This window comes from Coenobita brevimanus, chromosome 39 (genome assembly GCF_032717465.1).
Source record: "Coenobita brevimanus isolate Jiangsu-jjx chromosome 39, ASM3271746v2, whole genome shotgun sequence".
In the NCBI taxonomy this organism is placed as follows: domain Eukaryota; kingdom Metazoa; phylum Arthropoda; class Malacostraca; order Decapoda; family Coenobitidae; genus Coenobita; species Coenobita brevimanus.
The window spans coordinates 3,050,001-3,073,447 of NC_136992.1; the positions used below are offsets into that span (position 1 = coordinate 3,050,001).

The 23,447-nt window shown below is 45.4% G+C and overlaps 1 protein-coding gene across 1 annotated transcript in view; it reads right to left on the bottom strand.

Annotated features, from left to right (window-relative positions):
* Positions 1-23,447, bottom strand: part of qless (decaprenyl diphosphate synthase subunit 1 qless) — a 183,569-nt gene that overhangs the window by 46,502 nt on the left and 113,620 nt on the right. Inside the window, exons 5-6 of the mRNA XM_080270026.1 lie at positions 16,779-16,793; positions 10,365-10,463 (exon numbers count right to left, since the gene is read on the bottom strand). Of these exons, the coding sequence (XP_080126152.1) occupies positions 10,365-10,463; positions 16,779-16,793 (114 nt within the window). The remainder of the gene's footprint in view (positions 1-10,364; positions 10,464-16,778; positions 16,794-23,447) is intronic.

Consider the following 23,447-nt stretch of genomic DNA (forward strand, 5'->3'; position numbering starts at 1 on the left):
TTTCATTGATTTCCAGGCGATTTTATTATTTATTACCAAACGATTTTATTATTTCCAGAGGATTTTACTTTTTCCGGACGACTTTGTTATTACCAGACGATTTTAATTATTTCCAGACGATTTCATTATTTATTTCCAGACGATTTTATTATTTATTTCCACACGATGTTATCATTTATTTTCAAACGATTTTATTTATTTCCAGACAATGTTATTATTTGTTTCCAGACGACTTTATTACTTTCATCTTATTTATCAGACGATTTTATTATTTCCAGACGATTATTATTTATTTGCAGATGATTTATTTTCCGACGATTTTATTATTCCCCATACGATTTTATTTCCAGATGATTTTAGTTATTTTCCTGATGATTATATTATTTCCAGACGATTTTATAATTTATTTCCAGGCGATTTAAGGTTTGAAATGAGGGAAAGCCTTGAAGTCAGCAAGTCAAAAATACACTAACTAACCCCTTCATAATGAGGATTTCTTTCAGTCTGTTTTCATCTGACAGAACTGGGGCAATTTCACACCTTAAATACTAAGTCAATGAGCTTTAGGTATGAAAAATGAGTCTCCTTGGTTACTAAACAAAATGAACTCTCCAACCAGACTACTCATGGTCATTAACTGAGCTGAAAGGGTTAGGGATTTTTGTAATGGGAAAATAAACAGACTATATTTCCACCCACACCTGCCCTGCATCCCTCTACCCCTCCCTCACCTGCCCTGCATCCCTCTACCCCTTCCCACACCTGTCCTGCATCCCTCTACCAACTCCCACACCTGCCCTGCATCCCTCTACCCCTCCCACACCTGCCCTGCATCCCCTTACCCCTTCCCACACCTGTCCTGCATCCCTCTACCCCCTCCCACACCTGTCCTGCATTCCTCTACCCCTCCCACACCTGCCCTGCATCCCTCTATCCCCTCCCACACCTGTCCTGCATCCCTCTACCCCTCCCATACCTGCCCTGCATTCCTCTACCCCTCCCACACCTGCCCTGCATTCCTCTACCCCTCCCACACCTGCCCTGCATTCCTCTACCCCCTCCCACACCTGCCCTGCATTTCTCTACCCCTCCCACACCTGCCCTGCATTCCTCTACCCCTCCCACACCTGCCCTGCATCCCTCTACCTCGTCCCACACCTGCCCTGCATTCCTCTACCCCTCCCACACCTGTCCTGCATTCCTCTACCCCTCCCACACCTGCCCTGCATTCCTCTACCCCTCCCACACCTGCCCTGCATTCCTCTACCCCTCCCACACCTGCCCTGCATCCCTCTACCCCCTCCCACACCTGCCCCGCATCCCTCTACCACCTCCCACACCTGCCCTGCATCCCTCTACCCCCTCCCACACCTGCCCTGCATCCCTCTACCCCTCCCACACCTGCTCTGCATCCCCTTACCCCTTCCCACACCTGCCCTGCATCCCTCTACCCCTCCCACACCTGTCCTGCATCCCTCTACCAACTCCCACACCTGCCCTGCATCCTCTTGCCCCTTCCACACCTGTCCTGCATCCCTCTACCCCTCTCGCACCTGCCCTGCATCCCTTTACCCCTTCCCACACCTGCCCTGCATCCCTCTACCCCCTCCCACACCTGCCCTGCATCCCTCTACCCCTCCCACACCTGTCCTGCATCCCTCTACCCCCTCCCACACCTGCCCTGCATCCCTCTACCCCTCCCACACCTGCCCTGCATCCCTCTACCCCTCCCACACCTGCCCTGCATCCCTCTACCCCTCCCACACCTGCCCTGCATCCCCTTACCCCTTCCCACACCTGCCCTGCATCCCTCTACCCCTCCCACACCTGTCCTGCATCCCTCTACCAACTCCCACACCTGCCCTGCATCCCCTTACCCCTTCCACACCTGTCCTGCATCCCTCTACCCCCTCCCACACCTGCCCTGCATCCCTCTACCCCTCCCACACCTGCCCTGCATCCCTCTACCCCTTCCCACACCTGCCCTGCATCCCTCTACCCCCTCCCACACCTGCCCTGCATCCCTCTACCCCTTCCCACACCTGCCCTGCATCCCTCTACCTCCTCCCACACCTGCCCTGCATCCCTCTACCCCTTCCCACACCTGCCCTGCATCCCTCTACCCTTTCCCACACCTGTCCTGCATCCCTCTACAAACACCCACATCTGCCCTGCATCCCTCTACCACTCCCACACCTGTCCTGCATCCGTCTCTCCCTCCCAAACCTGCCCTGCATCCCTCTACAAACACCCACATCTGCCCTGCATCCCTCTACCCCTCCCACACCTGTCCTGCACCCCTCTACCCCTCCCACACCTGCCCTGCATCCCCTTACCCCTTCCCACACCTGCCCCGCACTCTCTCTGACCTTCCCTTGTCCTTCCCATCCCTGCTTCTCACTTTCGCTGACCTACACATGACTTTCTCTACCTTTTTACAACTTTGCCAGCTGAAAACAAACAGACTATCATATTGCTGTTTTTACACGATTTTATTCTGCTTAGGAGAGAGAAATCGAACCTGTGGAGTCTGGCACAGTATAATTTAACCCTTTCACTATACTCGTTTCATTTTTGCTTGGCGTAAATTTTCGTCGTGTAGCAGTTTGGTTTACGTAGTTCAGTGGCAGTGTAAAACAGTGCTACGGCGCTACGTACCTTCAACAGCACTTCTTCGTGGCTAGCACCATATTCGAGAGAGAGAGAGAGAGAGAGAGAGAGAGAGAGAGAGAAACTGGATCACAGAAACCCTAATCGTGTGTGTGTGTGTGTGTGTGTGTGTGTGTGTGTGTGTGTGTGTGTGTGTGTGTGTGTGTGTGTGTGTGTGTGTGTGTGTGTGTGTGTGTGTGTGTGTGTGTGTGTGTGTGTGTGTGTGTGTGTGTGTGTGTGTGTTTCCCTAAATGGTCAGTTCCCGTGACCATCACTACCTTAACAGAAAGCACCCAGAGAGCGCATACCACGGCCAATGCCGGATCCGGATCCAGATCCGCCCCCAACTTTAATCAGTTCTTTCTTGGCCCAGGGACCACCCTTCCACAAAATTTCATTGAAATTCACTGCGAATTTTTGGAGCTATCGTTAGGACAAACAGACAGACAGACATAGGTGAATATAGAACTTCCAACTTCGTTGTCGGAGGTAACCACCACTACCACACTATTGCCACCTCTACCATTACCACCAGAACTATGCTATAAGCACGACTATCATAACTACGACTACGCCTACCAGACTACAAGCATTCCTCCTCCTCCTCCTCCTCCTACTACTACTACTACTACTACTGCTACTACTACTACTACTACTGCTACTACTAACTTGACTAATACTATTGATAAAGACTGACAGCATTATCTCTTTCCTACTACCACTAGATATAAACTCTCTCTCTCTCTCTCTCTCTCTCTCTCTCTCAACCCAACAACCCCCCCGCCACCCTCGCTCTCGGCCTCTCACGTGTGGTCAGACAAACCCACAGTCACCCTGGAAACTGGGCCGAGGGAGCTCACTGACTGGCTCACTGACTGGCTCACTGACTGGACCGGAAGACTGGCTGACAGGTAAATTTAACTGAATGGGCTAACTATATAACTGACTGACTGATAGATTGACTGGGTGTTGGATGACTGAGTGACTGTTGGTGTGATTTACTGACTGACTGACTGAAAGAATTACTATTGGGCTGACTGACTGACTGCTGTACTGATTAATTAACTGGTGGACCAATTGACTGACTGGGTGATTTGGAATGACTGGTTATTGACCTGACTAATTATCAACACAATATATTTTAATGACGTCAAATGATTCTCTCTCTCTCTCTCTCTCTCTCTCTCTCTCTCTCCCTCTCGCTCTCTCAACGATAAGTAACAATGATAAATAAAACTCTAAATCCAACCCATCAATAATTAACAAGACAGCACAATAAGTGATAAAAAAAATAACAGTGATTCCAAACGAGGAGAAAGTTAACATAAAAAATAAATTAATAATGACAATAACGAAGAAAGCCTAGTTTATTATATCTGGTCTATCTATCTATCTATCTATCTCTTTATCTACCTAACACTATCTATCTGTCAGTATCTACCTCGCTTTCTACTTCAAAATGTCTTATCTCACCCACCTACCTGTCTATCTATTAATCTATCTATCAGTCCTTCTCTCCACCTGTTCATTTAACCACCTACCCATCCCACAATCTATCTATTCATCTATCCATCTATCCATCCCACAAGCTATTTATCTATCCATCTATCAATCTATCTATCGCACAATCTACCTATTAATCTATCCATCCCATAATCCATCTATTCATCTATCCATCTATCTACCCATCCCACAATCTATCTATTCACCTATCTATTTTCACTGTCTATCGTTGCACCCTATTATGGTTTATAAAAATTATTTATGTTCCTACTCATCGACGATTCTTTCTCCCAACACCGACGGAAAGAAACTGGCGTGTGTGAAACTGATGTGTGTGTGTGTGTGTGTGTGTGTGTGTGTGTGTGTGTGTGTGTGTGTGTGTGTGTGTGTGTTGGGTCCGTCACACATCAACACAGCAAACAGATGGCACAAGCAGAGAGAAAGTGCCTGTGTGTGTGTGTGTGTGTGTGTGTGTGTGTGTGTGTGTGTGTGTGTGTGTGTGTGTGTGTGTGTGTAACTATAGGTACACTTGCGTCCATATCTGTCTATACGTAACCATGTATGTGTGTATGCATAAGAAAAAACGCACATGCCTTAATACATACACAAACTCCAGCATGTTGTTGTCATTGTTTTTAGTGATCTGTTGTTGTTTTTGTTGCTGTTTATGTTTGGTGGATGAGTCACCCATTTCTGCTGTTTACCTCCTGTCTTATGTCTTCAAGTGCTGTTGTTGTTGTTGTTATTGTTGTTGTTGCTGTTATTTGCTTATTTTGTTATGTTTCTTGTTTGTTTCTTAAAGATGTTATTGAGGCTTTTGGCGATTTATTTCTTCATTTATTATTATTATTATTATTATTATTATTTTTATTATTATTATTTTTATTGTTATTGTTGTTATTATTATTATTATTACTATTATTATTATTATTATTATTATTATTATTATTATTATTACTGTTATTAGTACTATTATCATTACCTCCAATACCGATGTTTATATAATTTTTGCTCCTTGCCATTAGCCACTGTCTGTTAATGTTATTCGCTTTTTCTTTCACTGTTTTTGTTGCTTGTTACTGCCATCGTTAATTATTATCATTGTTTTTGTGCCTACAGGTAATAACAGACACCTTGAGCCCCTAACCTCACCTCAGGATCGAAAATTCATACTGTATATTAATAGTCTAACTTAAAACAGATGGACAGTTAAAAAAAAAATCACTAAAAATAATACTCGATACAAATAATAGAAATAAGTTAGAAAAATAAAACCCCTATAAGAAATACATACATGCACACACACACGCACACACACACACACACACACACACACACACACACACACACACACACACACACACACACACACACAATGTATAAAACCAGTCAACTCTCCATTTTATCACCTACTGATCGATCGACTGCCTGAAGTTCCAGCCTGTGAGAGGTAGGGCCAAAAATAACATCCCGAGGTATTTGTGTCTTCTCAGCAACGGCCCCCCTCCTCTATTTCCTTCCCCCTCCTCCTGCTCCTGTTCCTCCTCCTCCTCCATACCACGCTTCCTTATATGAACTCCTTCAGATCGATAATGCCTTTTCCCATTGCCAGTGAACAAGGCACGGTGTTTTTCCAGGAGGGGAGTGATGATGTGGCGGAGGATATTATGAGGCATGTCACTTAGCAATGGCGAGCGACCCATAATAGAAAACCGGCTTTAGCTTTAACGATGCTATTCCTAAGGACATCTTTTTAGGGACATTTCCAGGGACATCTTTTTAGGGACATTTCCAGGGACAGCTTATTATGGTATCCGCGTTTTCTGTGAGCCTGCGTGGTTCACAGTGCACTGCTGTGGCGTGGGTGTGCAGCATTTCCACCACCACCACCACCACCACCATCATCATAGCCTAGCTTCTTGCCTTTCCATTGGGGTGGGCAGGATAAAGAAGTATGAAAAGTTCAACACAAAAAAAAATATATATATATTATATATATATATATATATATATATACATATATCTACTTTTTTCGATCTATCTGTAAATCTATCTATGTATCTATCTATTTATCTATCTATCTATCTACATACGATCATCTATCTATCTATATACCTAGGCTGCTTCCCCAAGGAAAAGGAGGTTGCTTACGATCATGCAATAATGACATGGAAAGAAACTTAAAGCTAAAACTAAGCAGTGTAACAGAAGGGGAAGTTAAAAAACAGAAAAACAAAAAAGCTAAAATCCAGCGACGCAAGTAAACTCTTAAAAAATTCCATGACGTTTGAACCGAGAGAAACCAATATCACGCAAAAAAAAAAAAAAAAAAAAAGCCTAAGATATGAAAAAGAAAGAAAAAAACAAAGGATGACTACGAAAACACTGAGGAAAAAAGAAAAACACGAAAGCAGAAGCCAAAATCCAGAACAAATTAGGAAAAATTAAAGTAAAAGAGAGACATCAAAAAACAAAAAAAAACAAAAAAAACAAAAAAAAAAGGATCCAGTTCGAAATCTCCATTCCATTATTAGAGGTGAAAATAACCAGGGAAAAGGGTGATTATGTTACCTACAGAGTGGCCGAACCGGATGTATTGGGGAGGGGGGAGGGATAGGGGAGGATAGGAGAAGGAAGGGAGGAAGGGTGAAAGAGGGGGTGTGGAGAGAGGGATGGGAGGGGGAGGGGGGAAAGGGGAAAGGGAATGGGAAGGAGAAGAAGGGGAGGGAATGAGGGAATGGGGCGTGTGGAGGGGAGGAAGGGGAGGGGATGGGAAAAGGGGAGGCGAGGGAAGAGGGGACGGGAAGGGGAAGAAAAAAGGAAGCGGGTAGAATGAAGAGGGGGAGTGGAGGGGGAAGAGAAGATGGGAGGGGAAGAGGGAGAGGAGGGACGGGATGGAGGAAGAGAAGAGGAAGGGATGGGGGAAAGCACAGGTGAAAGAGGAAGAGAGGGGGGAGGGGCGAGGAAAAGGGAGGGGAGGGAAGGGGAAGATAAGAGGGAGGGGAACGGGACGAGGTGGGGAGAAAGGAGTGGAATTTGGAAAGAGAAGCGGAGGAGGAGGTAAAGAGGAAGGAGAGAGGGAAGAGGGGGGAGGGAAGAGGAGGGGGAGGGGCATGGAGAAGAAGGGAAAAGGGAAGAGAAGAGAATGAATTTGCAAGGAGAAGAAAAGCATGTTAGAAAATGAAGGAAGAGGGAAAGGGGAGGAGAAGTGGGAAGAAAGAAAGGGGAGGGGGTAGGAGGGGGAGGGGAAGAAGAGGAGGAGATGATGGGGAGGGTAGGGGTGAAAATACGTTACTACAGCATGCGATGGTGGAAAACAACAACAACAACAACAACAACACACACACATATACAGAGTGAGAGAGAGAGAGAGAGAGAGAGAGAGAGAGATACAGTGACATGCAAAAACGACGAACTTAATACACAATGCCATGACACATAAAACACTATCAAAATTACTCATATAAACACACCAACGTCACACCCGATATCTGACCTTGACCCCTGACCTTCACCTCTGAAATCTACACCAAAATTAAATCCCTTGTTCCCATCTCCACACGACCTTGGCCCTTGACCCTGACCTTTGACTGACCCGGACCAAAGTCGTGACCTTTTCCCATACCAAAGAATAATGTAATAATAATGTGCCAAGTTTGATCTAATTCAGAGTGAGAATTCGTGAGATAACTTTGATCTTGACTTGTGACCTTGACCTTTGACCTATCTGGATAAAAAATTAAATCGCTTTTTCCTAGACGCACACATAATGTATTTTCCAATTTCAGTCAAACACAAATTGGATCAATTATGTTTGAGATAGTTATACATACAGTACATACATACACGCACACACACACACACACACACACACACACACATACATACATACATACATACATAGCCTATATACATACACACATACACACATACGTACACCCTCCCGAAATAGTATCGGCAGTCTAACAGCACGAATCATTTTGAAACATGGACGAAACATTGTGATATATGAGGCAGCCTGTGATTATAAGTGAAAATGATAGCTTTGGTAATTATTAAAATCGCTCACTTTCACAGCCATGGTGCCCTAAGACGCTGATACTTCTTTGGGTGTACATATACATACATACACACATACATACATACATACATACACACACGCATACGTACACATACATACATACATACATACACATACTTATATACATACACACATATAATTACACAAACTCTTACCCAATAGCTTCGCAATTTTACACTGAAAAAAAAAAACATAAAAAAACGACAAACAAAACATATGACACAAATATAACAACAAAGAATTAAAATACAAGTCTAAAACAAATACAAAAGCTATAAACAACAAAACACGAGGACAAAACATCACATCAGACGACGCTTGTGTGTGTGTGTGTGTGTGTGTGTGTGTGTGTGTGTGTGTGTGTGTGTGTGTGTGTTTATGACCCCAAAACGGGCATCACAAGACAATCTTCCCCAAAACAAACACCCGCAAACACCCCAAAACAATCACACACACACACACACACACACACACACACACACACACACACACACACACACACACACACAAACTGCATCAACACAATCACGCCTAGTAACACACTTCTCTGCCTGCCTGACCTTTCTCCCTTGTATCCATGACCCCCTCCTGTTTGCGAAGTAAATCGTGACACACACACACACACACACACACACACACACACACACACACACACACACACACACACACACACTGCATGAACAGCACTTATGTTTGCAGTGAAAAAAACACAGTTAATATTAAAGTGAAAAACATGGTGAGGAAAATTATACAAAGATTTATTCATCCCGTCAACTGGTCAGGATCTTGAATCTCACCTTATCACCACCACCACCACCACAATCACCACCACAACTATCTCACCACCACAAGCACCATGATCACCTTTCACTACCACCATCACCCAATCACCCATCACCACCTTCACCATCATACCTTTCACCACCACCACCACAACCACCTCATCACTACCACCACCACAATCATTTCACCACCATCAACCAATCACCCACTATCACCTTCATCATAAAACCCATCACCACCACCACCATCACCACCTCAACAACCACCTCATCACCACCACCACCACCACAACCACCTCACCACCACCACCACCACAACCACCTCATCACCACCACCACCACAATCACCTCACCACCATCAACCAATTACCCACCACCACCACCACAATCACCTCACCACCATCAACCAATCACCCACCACCACCACCACAATCACCTCACCACCATCAACCAATCACCCACCACCACCACCTTCACCATCAAACCCACCACCATCACCCAATCACCCACCACTACCAGCACCTCCACAACCACCTCATCATTACCACCACCACCACAGTGATCTTTAACCCTATCTGTGTGACCTTAGCCTTGAAATTATGAAACTGGAAGTCACCCTTTTGGCGCCTTTCTCTTTCCTTCGTGACTGCTTGGGAAGGTTATAATACACTTCCTGATCATTATTTCAGTAATTTATCAAGGAAACAGCCATGAGTTGGCAGGAGAGGGAAAATCTTACCTTGAACCCTCTTCCTCCTCCTCGTCTTCCTCCTCCTTCGCCTTCTCCTCCTCCTATCATCATCATCATCATCATCCGGACCTCCTTTTCCACGTAAGAAGAGGAGAAAATCTTACAAATGAAAAACAAAAGGCGGGGGTGAGATGGCGTGTTGTATTTCCTCCAGACCCTTATAGTTGCCAATTCTATATAGAGGTTTTATTTTGTTGGTGTTATTGTTGTTGAATAACCCCTGTCTGTCCGGTAGAGCAAACCCATCAACCGCAGGCAAGCAACAGTCCTTGAAGGGCGGTCCCGTGCAGTGAACCGATGCTACGCTGAGGTGATTTGGTTCCCGGATGGACGCCGCATGTGTCTCGCCATCCAGTTAACAGGGGCATGATAGTAGGCTCTACATCACTCCGTTATTTGGTTACATATTTACCACCCACAAATAATTTCATGGGTTACAAGAAATCATTTGGCTTGTCACTCAATGTAGAGTCACCAGAAGACAGCTCTACATCTAATGCGAGGATGGTATGCGCCCCCACCTACCATTACATAAAATAAACCCTGCCTAATTACCGACCTACATAAAATAACTCTGACTCACTGCTGACTCACTCACCTTCTTAATATCGTCGAACATATTGAGGAGATCTGGCTCAGCGAGGGTGGCGGGGTGAGGGGCAGGTGATGGTGATGATGATGGTGATGGCTCCTGCGCCTGCCTTAGCACCCCGCCCCCTCCAGGCCCCCTCGCCCCTCCACCCAGGTATCGTCTGTTGCTACACTGCCCACAGCCTCGCGACCTCTCACGCTGGGGAAAAGAATACAGATTATATTACATTTACAGGTAGTGTTTACTCTTATAGGTAGGAAACATTAAACTCACCCATTCATCACATTCATCAAATTATCATCTTCTACTATACTACAGTTCTGCCATCTAAACTTGGCTCAGATCTTCGTCCTCTTGCAGCTTACTTCATGCAGCTCAATGGTAGAAAAAATTATGTTACGGACCCACATTCTTTTCGCTGCACGTTTTCGTGACTAGCATCATATTATAGTATTAATCTATTGCTATCAGGCGGCATTCATGATGGGGAGATGGCAATTTTTGAACCAAGTTAAAGCAAAAAGTATAAAGTGTATATTTTTCACAGGCAAGAAACATAAAATCCATCTATTTATCTGTACATTACTATCTTTTTTTCACAGGCAGAGACCATAAAATTCATCCCTTCATCATATGAATTACAGTACTAACGTCTCGTACTAGATTATACCCTTTTCATTTAAACCTGGCCTCAAACTGCCACTTCTCCATCTTCAATCCTGAGTTGCAACAATAGATTAACACGAAAATACGATGCTACCCACGAAGAGGAGCTATGGAAAGGAACTTAACAATAGAATATGATGCTAGCCACGAAGAGGAGCTATGGAAAGGAAATTAACACTAGAATATGATGCTAGCCACGAAAACGAGGTATGGAAAGGAAATTAACACTAGAATATGATGCTAGCCACGAAAAAGGGATATGGGAAGAAAGTAGAGCCACACCACTGTCTCCTGTCCCTGTGCTAGAGGGAACAGTTTATATAAGGACGAAAATCTTGGACGTTAAGAAGAACTATGGAGATTATCTTTATAGACAGGAGGAAAATTCTTCTATTAATTTGTTTATCCGTATGTATCTACCTACATATCTATCAATCTATCCACCTATCTATCTCTCTATCTACCTACCTACTTACCTATCTATCTATCTCTTATCAATCTACCTGTCAATATGGATGTGGCTACGTGTCTTTGGGCTAATGTATAGTTTATTATAATGCTAAATTGTCCACACTCCAGCGACCTCTCACGCTGAGGAATAAAATAAAATTACATTATTATTTTTACTGATACGAAAAACTTAAACTAAAATTTAACCAAAAACAATTACACCATTATTAACCCTCTGAAATTTTTGGGACATGAATCAGAGGAAAGAAACCTCCACGGAATGCAAAATACTGACTGACAGGCTTCACTTACATTAAATGAGAGAGAGAGAGAGAGAGAGAGAGAGAGAGAGAGAGAGAGAGAGAGAGAGAGAGAGAGAGAGATCACTGACAGTCCACCAAAACACCCCAAACAAACAAATATCACCTGTGTCACCCACATTCTCTCTCTCTCTCTCTCTCTCTCTCTCTCTCTCTCTCTCAAAATAGCAGGTTTATTTAAAATTAGGTAATTAACCCCAATCGTGGTTTCGTAACAATAAAACCGGAATGTGTGTGTGTGTGTGTGTGTGTGTGTGTGTGTGTGTGTGTGTGTGTGTGTGTGTGTGTGTGTGTGTGTGTGTGTGTGTGTGTGTGTGTGTGTGTGTGTGTGTGTGAGAGAGAGAGAGAGAGAGAGAGAGAGAGAGAAACTGGAGGGAAGGAATAAGAGAAAGGATGTAGAGAAAAAATTGGATTGGGGAGAGAAAGAATAATGAAGGGGAGAGGGGAGAGAAAAATGGGGTGGGGAGGAAGGGAGGGGAGAAAGAAGTAGCTTGTGGAGGAAAGCGGAGGGGAAGTTATAATGAGAGAGAGAGAGAGAGAGAGAGAGAGAGAGAGAGAGAGAGAGAGAGAGAGAGGGAGGAGGAGGAGGAGGAGGAGGAGGAGGAGGAGGAGGAGGAGGAGGAGGAGGAGAGAGGAAGAAAGAAATGAGTGGAGAGGGATGAGGGGAGAGAAGGAGGGATGGAGGGAAAAAAGAAGGGATGGAAGGATGGATGGAAAGTTGTGGGAATGGAGGAAGGGAAGGGGAGGGTAGATGGAGGAAGAAGAGGGTGGAGGGGAAATGTGGAAGGGTGGAGTGGCGGAAAAAATTGTGTGTGGTGGAAAGTGTGGAAGAAGGTGCTGTAGGGTTGAATGAGGGAGGGTGGAGGGAGGGAGGGAGGGAGGGAGGGAGGATGGATGGATGGATGGATGGATGGATGGATGGAAGGAAAGAAGGAAGGAAGGAAGGAAGGAAGGAAGGAAGGAAGGAAGGATGGATGGATGGATGGATGGATGGATGGATGGATGGATGGATGGAAGGAAGGAAGGAAGGAAGGAAGGAAGGAAGGAAGGAAGGAAGGAAGGAAGGAAGGATGGATGGATGGATGGATGGATAGATAGATGATGGAAGGAAGGAAGGAAGGGAGGAAGGAAGGAAGGAAGGAAGGAAGGATGAATGGATGGACAGATGGAGGGAGGGAGGGAGGGAGGGAGAGAGGGAGGGTATTGTGAGGGAGGGAAGGTGGAAGGAGGGTGAGAATGGAAGGAGTGGATGGAAAAGAGAAAGTCTGACAGGAAAGAAGTGGAGGAGAAGGAATGGAGAGGTGGAGGAGAAGGAATGGAGAGGTGGAGGAGAGGATATGGAAGGATGGAGAGGACCGGGAAATGGAGGAAAGAGGATGGAGAAAATGAAGGATGAGAGTGGAGGGGGGAAGGAGAGGGAATGGAGAGATGAAGGAGAAAGAAAGGAAAGGTGGAGTAAGGGAAGTGGAAAAAAAACGAAGAGAATGGAGATGTGGAATGGAGAAAAGTAGGGGAGAGATAGAGATGTGGAAGAGAGGCCTTGGAGAAGTGGAAGAGGAAGTGGAGTCAAAACGGTGGTGGTCCAGTGGTAAGGTAGCGGACTGCGGATCACAAGAACGCGAGATCGACCGCGGCTGTGATGATTCGAATTTTCGCTAAAAGCCTTGGCCAAAATCATCCCCATCGAAATACCACAGGAATATACCCCGTTAATACCATCATACCAGCCCTGAAGGAGATAGCCCTGGCATGTATTCAATATGGACGGTTCGCTAACAGTGCACAAGAGATAAATCATGAGTGAGATACGTAAAAGTAGTCTCTCTCTCTCCATTTCCTCCACCATACCACATCTCTCTCTCTCTCTCTCTCTCTCTCTCTCTCTCTCTCTCTCTCTCTCTCTCCAGCAAGTGGTGCGTATCGAATTGGAGAAACTGCATCCTTTTGCCAACACACTTTCACCCTTACGTATTGTTGTCCTGCATGACGCATACGCCCTTCTCCCCTCTGCCTCACCCTTACCTCACTTCTGCCTCACCACTTCTGCCTCACCCCCGTCTCACCCTGCCTTACCTCACTCCTGCATCACCCCCGTCTCACCCTGCCTTACCCTCACCCCTGTCTCACCCTGCCTTACCTCACTCCTACCTCACCACTTCTGCCTCACCCGTCTCACCCTGCCTTACCCTCATCCTTGTCTCACTCTGCCTCATCCTCATCCTTGCCTCACCCTATAGGTACTTTATCTCTCCCACTCCACACCCTTGCATCACTTTTTGCATCGCCCCCTGCCGCATCCTCTCTGCCTCACCCTTTGCATTAACCTGCCTCACCCTCCGCCTCTCTGCATCACCAGTTGTATCACCCTATTTCGTCCGCTGCTTCAGTCTGCTCACCCTTGCCTCTCTCTCTCCGCCTCACACTTTGCACTGCCACATCTCACCCTAACTCACCCTCTTCCTCACTCCTGCCTCACCCTTTCCCTCCCTCCCTTTCCTTCCTCACACCTTTTCACCACCCTGTCTCACCTTGCCCTATCCTCTTTTCCAACCCTTCCTCACCCTTGCATCTCTCTACCTCACCCTATATATGAGTCGATCTTTGCTGTCTTACACTTCATCACCCTATGGCTATCCCGTGCCTCACGCTGCCTCTCCATCACACTGCACTTCGTCTCCCTTAACCCTCTGCCTTCCTCCTGCCTCACCCTCAGTCTCACTCGTCTCAGCCTTGCACACCTGCCTAACCAGTGCCTCAGTCTGCCTCTGTCTATCTTCTGCCTTACCCTCTCCCTCAGGCTGCCTCACCCCCTATCTCAATATGCCTCACCCCTGCCTTATTTCTGCCACAGTTTCTCTCTCTCTGCCTCACTTCAAACTATCTCCTCTCTCTTAATTTCGGCATTACTCTTGGCTATCTCTTGTTCCTACTAACTCTCTCTCTCTCTCTCTCTCTCTCTCTCTCTCTCTCCAAACACACACACACACACACACACACACACACACACACAGCCTTACGATGACTGATGGATTTATGACGAGGCAGACCATTTCCGACCATTGCGTTATCGATAACTCCAGACCATTTCCGACCATATTCTACCATTTCCGACCATTTCCTACCATTCCCGATTATTTCCTACCATTGCGTCATCGGTAACTACAGCGACGTAACCAAGAGAACTGAACCAGATTTATATATTATTCTCTACTCAAAATTAACCAAAATGTACCTTCCTGACGTTTCATATCTCACACAACACCTTGCATCTATCTGCTGTGTTTATCTATCTATCCGTCTCTCCCTCTTTACTATATGTTTCTGTATCCATCCTGGCGCTGCATCCTGTGAGGGGCGGCCTCGACACAAATGACCTTCCTGCATTGTGTCCCTACTCACTAACAACCCCTAATCCCACAGCACGCCAGTCTCCCTCACATAAACCCATTACCCTCAATCATGACTGTGCTAACCAAAATAATCACTCGCCCATTATCTCTCTTCCGTGTTTCCTTTTCTCCTCTCCTCTCCTCTACGCTCCTCTCTTCTCTTCAGCTGTGTGTTGATCCGTCTTTCTCATCTCTTCACCCTTCTCCTCTCTTCTTTCCTCCTCTCTACTCTCCTGGAACCATTTACTCTTTCTCATCTCTTTTCAATCCTCCCTTCTCTTCACTAGTTTCTCCTCTCTTCTCCTGTTATTTTCATTTCTTTTCACCAACCTTGTATTACCTTCCTTCTTCTCCTCCTATCTTCTTCTCTCTTCCCCTACCTCCTCTCTCCTCTTCCATCTTCCTTTCCCTTCCTATGTCCCTATTCAGTAACAAGTCCTAATCTCACAACACGCCACCCTCCCTCATACAAACTCTCAACATTACCTTCACTTCTCATTAACTTTGTGCACAACCATTTTATGATTATTTCTGTCCTCCCTTTCTCCTCCCTTTTCTCTCCAATCCTCTCTCCTCCTCTCCTCTCCTCTCCTCTCTTTTCGTATCGTACCTTCTGTTGTCTTGATTTCTCTCTTCTGCTTTCCTCTCCCTCTCCCTCCCCTTTCCTCTCCTCTCCATTTGCTCTTCCTCTTCAGCGATCTCTTCTCTGATTACATCTTCTTCCTTCCCTTCTACTTTCTTCTTCTCTCATTCTTCTTCTTCCCTCTTCTCTTCATTTTCTTTGGTTCCTCCGCTTCTCTTTTCCGCTCTTATCTCTTTCCCTTCATTAAATTTCCTTCCATTTCCTTCCTTTCTCTGCCCCATGTTCTTCCCTTCTCTCCTCCCCGTTCATTTTTTCCCCTTCCTTCTTCTACTCCTTTTCCTTCTCTTCTTCTTCCTCCTCCTCCTCCTCTTCTTTTCTTCATTCTTCCTCTACTCTTCCTCTTCCTCCTTCTTTCCTCCGCCTCAATTAAAGCAACCTTCCTCTTCCTTCCTCTTCTTTCAACGCTTCAACCTTGCCCCTCTTATCTTTTAGCTCTCTTACTCCTTCACTTTATTATAATTATTATTATTATTATTATTATTATTATTATCGTCATCATCATCATCCGGACCTCCTTTCCCACCCTAGGGCATCATTATCATCAGCTATTACTATTATTATTATTATTATTATTATTATTATTATTATTATTTATTTACCTTGTATTTACTGAAATAAAATTATCAATCATTTTTTTCTTCCCTTCCATTTCTTCCTCGTCCTCTTCCGCCCTTTACCTCTTTCCTCCACTTCCTCTTCCGCCTCTCTCTTCTTCCCTCTCCTCTCCCTCCTTTATTACTTCTCTTTATATCTGTCTTTATTCACACCCTCAATTCTTTATCTCCCTGTCTTACTCTCTATTCATTTTATTTGTTTTCTTATTCACTGGCTTTCTGATGCTTGAGAGAGAGAGAGAGAGAGAGAGAGAGAGAGAGAGAGAGAGAGAGAAACACGAAATTCCACCATATAATTTCTTCCAAAAAGGAGAAAAAAAAATCGCCTTTACCCCTACCGTAGGGTAAGGAGGCTCCCTAACACCTCTTCCTTAGCGATTTATTTTTGGACATGGCTGGTTACTGTAATATCCTTCTGATCGTTATTCATGCAGAGTATGGAGATATTGGAAGGATTTATGTAACACAGAAGAGGACGGTAAGGTGAAATAAGCAGAATAAATCGCTTACGAATAGGTGTCAGGGAGAATAAAGGCCAAGGTCACAGGAAGGGCGGGATTATGGAAGTCACCTTTTTTGACTGCCGGTAATAGGAAGGGGGGAAAGAAGAAGAAGGGAGAGGAGGAAGAGAAAAGGGTGAAGGGGGGAGTAAGGGAAAAGGAATTTGCAGGGGAAGAAGGGAGGAGAAATGGGGAAAAGAGAAGGAGGAAGGAGGAAGGGGAGGAAGAAGGAGAGGAAAGAAGGTAATGGGTAAGGAGAAGTAGGAAGGAAGAGGAAGGGGCAAAAGGGAGGAAGAAGGGGAGGAAAGAAGGTAATGGGGAAGGAAAGGTAGGAGGGAACGGGAAAGTGAAGATGGAGGGGAAGAGGCAAGGGGAGGAAGAAGGGAAGGTGAGAGAAAAAGAAAATGGAAGGAAAACAACAAAGGGGAAAGGGGAAGGAGGAAGGAGAAGTGGAGGGCTCAGCTGCTGAAGAACCCCGGTCTATCTGGCCAAGCAGACCCATCAACAGCAAGCAAGCAACTGTTTCTGCAAGGCCGTTCCATGCAGTGATCCAAAGCTACAATGTGGGAGACAGCGCATCGACACAGTAAGGTGAGGGGAAGATTTATTTACGTCTCCCCACCCCGATAGCAGGGCACCACACTGGGCTCCACTTCACCCCATTAATCGGATATATGATTACCACCCAGCGTTGTGAATTATTTCCTGGGATATACGAAACCATTAATCTTGTCACTCAGCGTAATCCCTCCTGAAGATAAAGAGTGTTAAAAAAAAATGACAGAAAGAATGGGACAAAAAGACGAGAGGAGGGAAACCAAATGATAAAAGCGAAGGAAAAAGTAGGCAGCACTACATCATGTGAGTGGATGATAGTCGCCACCTCCCACCAGAAGGGGATAATACCAATACACCAGTCCGGCATGAGAAAGCCCTAGCATGTATTCAATATGGACGGTCAGTGTTAGCGTCAAAGTGGTGACATGTGGAAGGTGAGTGGTGCGTAGAGGGACTGTTGGGTATCAGGGAACAGACTCCTTAACCTATGCCCAAAGTCTGACGCATAAAAGAAAAAATAAAACGCCTAAAAACTGAATAATAAGGCCAATACTTGCAGAATATAAGTAAAAGAATCTCTCCCTCTCTCTCATTCAGTGTGTGTGTGTGTGTGTGTGTGTGTGTGTGTGTGTGTGTGTGTGTGTGTGTGTGTGTGTGTGTGTGTGTGTGTGTGTGTGTGTGTGTGTGTGTGTGTGTGTGTGTGTGTCCGTGCTCAAGAGACGGTCCAATAGTGAGATGAACACAGAGATGACTTGCTTGCTCTCTCTCTCTCTCTCTCTCTCTCGTTACCCAGTTTCCAACCAAGACAAATATCATGAAATTCGTGAATACATTTGTCTTCACTGATTTCAACACACTCATCTTAGAGAGAGAGAGAGAGAGAGAGAGAGAGAGAGAGAGAGAGAGAGAAATGAAAGGGAAAGTGGATTGGTCAGTCAAACCTGATATGTTACTATTTATTTCCTTGGGTCTTGTTTCCCCTTCCTTCTCCCCTTCCATATTTCCCTTATTTCCTTCCTACTTCCTTCTCTCCTTCCCTACTTTCCTCCTCTCCTTCCCTACTTTCCTCTTTTCCTTCCCTACTTTCCTTTTTTCCTTCCTACTTTCCTTCTCTCCTTCCTTACGTTCCTTCTCTCCTTCCCTACTTCCCTTCTCTCCTTCTCTTCTTCCCTACTTTCCATCTCTGCTTTCATTCTTTCCTTCTCTACTTCCGTCTCTCCTCCCCTTCCTTCCTTCTCTCCTCCCCTTCCTTCCTTCTCTCCTCCCCTTCCTTCCTTCTCTCCTTCCCCACTTTCCTTCTCTCCTTCCCCACTTTTCTTCTCTCCTTCTCTACCTTCCTTCTCTCCTTCCCTACCTTCCTTCTCTCCTTCCCTACCTCCTTCATACTCTCCTTCCTTCAGTCCCTCCCTCTCTCTCTCTCTCTCTCTCTCTCTCTCTCTCTCTCTCCTTCCCTCTGTTTGTACTCTTAAATGCAACTTCATCTTTCCCCTTCCCTTGTTCTACTTAGCCTCTCTCTCTCTCTCTCTCTCTTCCTCCCTCTCTCTCTCCCTCTCTCTCTCTCTCTCTCTCTCTCTCTCTCTCTCTCTCTCTCTCTCTGTGTAAATGAAGAAATTAACAAAGCTGCGAGAAACAATGGAAATTAAGACGAGAGAGAGAGAGAGAGAGAGAGAGAGAGAGAGAGAGAGAGAGAGAGAGAGAGAGAGAGAGTCATATAAGGGGAAGTGAAGGGAGGGCAAACAATGATGATATAAAATTTTAAAGTGAGAGAAAATTGAGAAAATAAAGAGAATGGAAACACGGCAAGAAATAATAAGAAAAAAAAAAGGATGACATTATAAACATATTTATGGCACCACTCTCAATCACATTCCCAGGGAGTTTATTCCATTCGCTTACAACGGAGTAAGTGAAGAAGTTTTTGGTTGTATCAAGATTAGCCCTCCTTGCTTGCAACTTCATACCATTTCCTCGAGTTACAGTCTCAGCAATTACTGTGAAAAGCTTGCTTGAATCAGTATTACTAAAGCCTTTAGAGAGAGAGAGAGAGAGAGAGAGAGAGAGAGAGAGAGAGAGAGAGAGAGAGAGAGAGAGAGAGAGAGAGAGAGAGATGGGTAAGTGACAGTAAAAAAAAAAAATAGAAAATGGAAGAAGGGATAGGAAAGTGAGAGAGGTAGAGAAAGAGGGAGGGAGAGAGAAAATAAGACAGAAATAGAGACGGGAGGGAGGGAGAAAGAAAGAGAAGAAGTGGAGGAGAAAAAGAAAAGACGGAGAAGAGGAAAGAAAAGAGAGAAAGGGAGGAAGAGGAAGATGAGAAAGAAGAGAAAGAGAACAGAAAACAAATAAGAAGAATCAGAGGCTTAAGAATAGGATTGTAGGAGGTCGATGAAGAAGGAAAGGTGGATTGTCGATGAGTAGGGAGGGAAAGAGGAGAGAGAAGAGGGAAGGAGGAGGGAGAGAGAAGGAAGGAAGAGAGAAGAGAGAAGGAAGGAAAGAGAGAAGGAAGGAAGAGGGAAGAGAGAAGGAAGGAAGAGGGAAGAGAAGGAAGGAAGAGGGACGAGAAGGAAGGAGGAGGAAAGAGAGAACGAAGGAAGAGGGAAGGGAGAAGGAAGGAAGAGGAAAGGAGAGAAGAGGGAGAGGGAGAGAGACGGAAGGAAGAGAGAAGAGAGAAGGAAGGAAGAAGAGAGAGAAGCAAGGAAGAGGGAAGAGAGAAGCAAGGAAGAGGGAAGAGACGCAAGGAAGAGGAAAGAGAGAACGAAGGAAGAGGGAAGGAAGGAGGAAGGAAGAGGGAAGAGATGGAAGAAGGAGGAAAGAGATAACGAAGGAAGAGGGAAGGGAGAAGGAAGGATGAGGGAAGGAGAGAGGAGGGAGAGGGAAGGAAGGAAGGAAGGAAGGAAGGAAGAAAGGAAGAGAGAAGGAAGGAAGAGAAAAGAATGAAGGAAAGAAGAGGGAAGAGAGAAGGAAGAAAAAGGGAAGACAGAAGGAAGAGGAAGACAGAAGGAAGGGAAAAGACGACAGGAGGAAGGAAGGGGGAAGAGAAAAGGAAGGAAGAGAGAAGAAAGAAGGAAGAGAAGAGAGAAAGAAGAGGGAAGAAAGACGGAAGGAAGAGGGAAGAAAGAAGGAAGGAGAGAAGGAAGGGAGGTTAGACAGAGGATAAGAGGGGGCGTAGGAAGGAGGAAGCGTAGTTCGTCGATGAGGAGGGATAAGAAAAGGAATAGCTTAGAGGAAGGACATATGGAGGTCGTAAGAAAGAGAAAGTTGGATGGTTCATGAGAAGGGAGGGATGGAGAGGGTTACGTGAAGGACATGAACTTCGAGGTAGTATGAAGGAGGGAGAATGGGTCGTCCATGAGTAGGGAAGGGAGAAAGAAAGGAGGGGTCGTAGTAGGGAGGATAGGTGGATCACTAATGAGAGAGAGAGAGAGAGAGAGAGAACGAGGCGTGTTGGTCCGTGACGAGTGAGAGAGTCGTGAAAGGGGAAGTGAAGGCAGAGCAAACAATAATAAGAGACAGAACAAGAATATAAATAAATAAAGAGAAAATTAAGAGAAAGGAAACATGGTAAGAACAAATAAAGGGAAAAAAAAAAGAATGATATTATACAAGCACTGAGAAGAGGAGGGAGGGAGGGAGGGAAGAAGGGAAGGAGAGAGAGGGAGTGAGATTGAGGGAGGGAGGGAGAGAGGGAAGGAAAAAAAATAAGCAAGAAGTAAATATAGAACACGAGAATGCAGTAGAGTAAGTGAAGAGGAGAGATGAACAGAAAGATAGATTTGGAGAGAGAGAAACGGGGTGATATGGGGAAAAAGAGGAAAGAAAGAAAAGAGGGGAGGGAAAAGGTATAGAAGGGAATGAAGGGAGAAGAAGCGAGTGAGAGAGGAGATAAGGAAGCGAAGTTAGAGAGAGAGAGAGAAGGGAAGAGAGGGGAGAGGAGAGTGAGGGAGGAAGAGAAACAGGGAAAGAGATTTTATTCTATAACTACAAAATATTCATCAACATAATCTACATAAACAGAAACCACATGACCCAAAATTGAGCCCCACGGCACTCCACTTGTAACATTCCCTTCCCCATTAATCACAACTCTTGGTTTTATGTCCTTTATCCAGTTATCAGTCCACACGAAACCACTGCCACTGAAACCACGGTCTTCAGGTTTCCCAAGAAAGGTTTTTACGAGAACCATTACCGAACGCTGTCGGAAAATGAAACCTGATGAAATAAACAGATTTTGTCAGATCATGCACACAAAAAATCCATGTGACAGATGATACACGATGAGGAGGACGAGAAGGAAAGCAGGGTAGAGATGGGGAGGCCTGGGGATTACCGAAAGGATGTAGAGAAAGGCAGGGAAGGTCAGCTGGAGGTCAGTGAAAGTGAAGGGATGGGAAGGACAAGGGAAGGTCAGAGAGAGTGTAGGACAGGTGTGGGGGGGGGGGTTGCAGGGCAGGTGGGCGAGGAGTAATTTTTTTTTGTTTTTTTACCTGACAAAATTCTGCAACCCCTTTCAGTTCATTTGAAGGCCAGGTGTAGTCAGATTGGAGGGTTAATCTGACTAGTAACCGAGGAGACTCATTCATATCTCATAACTATGTCATTGAATTTCATGCAACCACTGAATATTCAAGCTGTGAGACTATCCCAGTTCCGTCAGATGAAAACAAATCTACTGTAGAGGGATGTAGGACAGGTGTAAGACGAGGTAGACGGAAGCAGGGCAGGTAAGGGACGCAGGGCAGGTGTGGGATGCAGGACAGGTGTGGGAGGGGATAGAGAGATGCAGGGCAGGTGTAGGAAGGGGTAGAGAGATGCAAGACAGGTGTGAAAGGGGACAAAGGGATGCAGGACAGGTGTGGGAGGGGGGAGAGATGCAGGGCAGGTGTAGGAGAGGGTAAGGAATGCAGGACAGGTGTGGGTAGGGGTAGAAGGATGCAGGGCAGGTGTGACGGGGGGCAAATGGATGCAGGGCAAGTGTGGCAGGGGGTACAAAGATACAGGGCAGGTGTGGGAGAGGGTAGGAGGATGCAGGGCAGATGTAGGATAGGGTTGGGGGATGCAGGGCAGATGTGGGAGGGGGTAGATGGATGAAGGACTAGTGTAGGAGGGGCGAGGGGGGTGCAGGATAGGTGTGGGAGGGGGTAAAGTGATGTGGGACAGGTGTGGAAGACAGGAGAGAGACATAGAACAGATGAAGATGGCTGGAACACATCAGGGCAGGAGAGGTGTTGGAGGGAACTATGGAAGAGATTACTATTGGTGTAAAAGAGCCGAGTTTGTACTTCAAGACATGTATGAAAAAAATACGCAAGACGCAGATGGGAGGTAAAAGAGAAAATGGAAGTGTGGAACAGGTGTGAGAAAGATGGAAGAACCCAGTAAATGTGTAAATCAGAAGGAAGTGTAGGGCAGGTTATTGAGAAGGGGTTATACGAGTCAAACAAAGATGACGAACACTCCTCAGGGAACGCAAGACGGTCTTCACACAGGTACAGTGCTCTGACATACTTCCGTGCAAACTGCCATGATGATTAATATAGGGAAACATGTAATATCAAAATCAGTGTTTATATGGTTTGAGGTTTGACCCCATAGATTCCTTTACATTATCTATAAAAAAAAAACACACACACACATGAAAAGGGTGTCTGATTTAGGCTACTGGCCCAAGGAACGACTGTGCCAAGCTTGAGCAGAATCAGTGAAGATATAAGAATGGCACCAAGTTGAAAAGGCGTTTGGAAGAAAGGAGAAAGAAAGTAGAGGAAAAACAGGAAATGCATCTCCACACAGCCCAAAAAGGTTGAGGAACGCAGGACAGTTGTGCAAATAGAAGAGAAAGACAGGTGTGTGAGTTAAGACAAGAACAGTGAATATGGGGAAGCTGAGAGAGGAAGGGAAAGTAGAGAAAGTGATAGAGTGGTGTAAGGTAGGCGTCTGAAGCAGGCCATG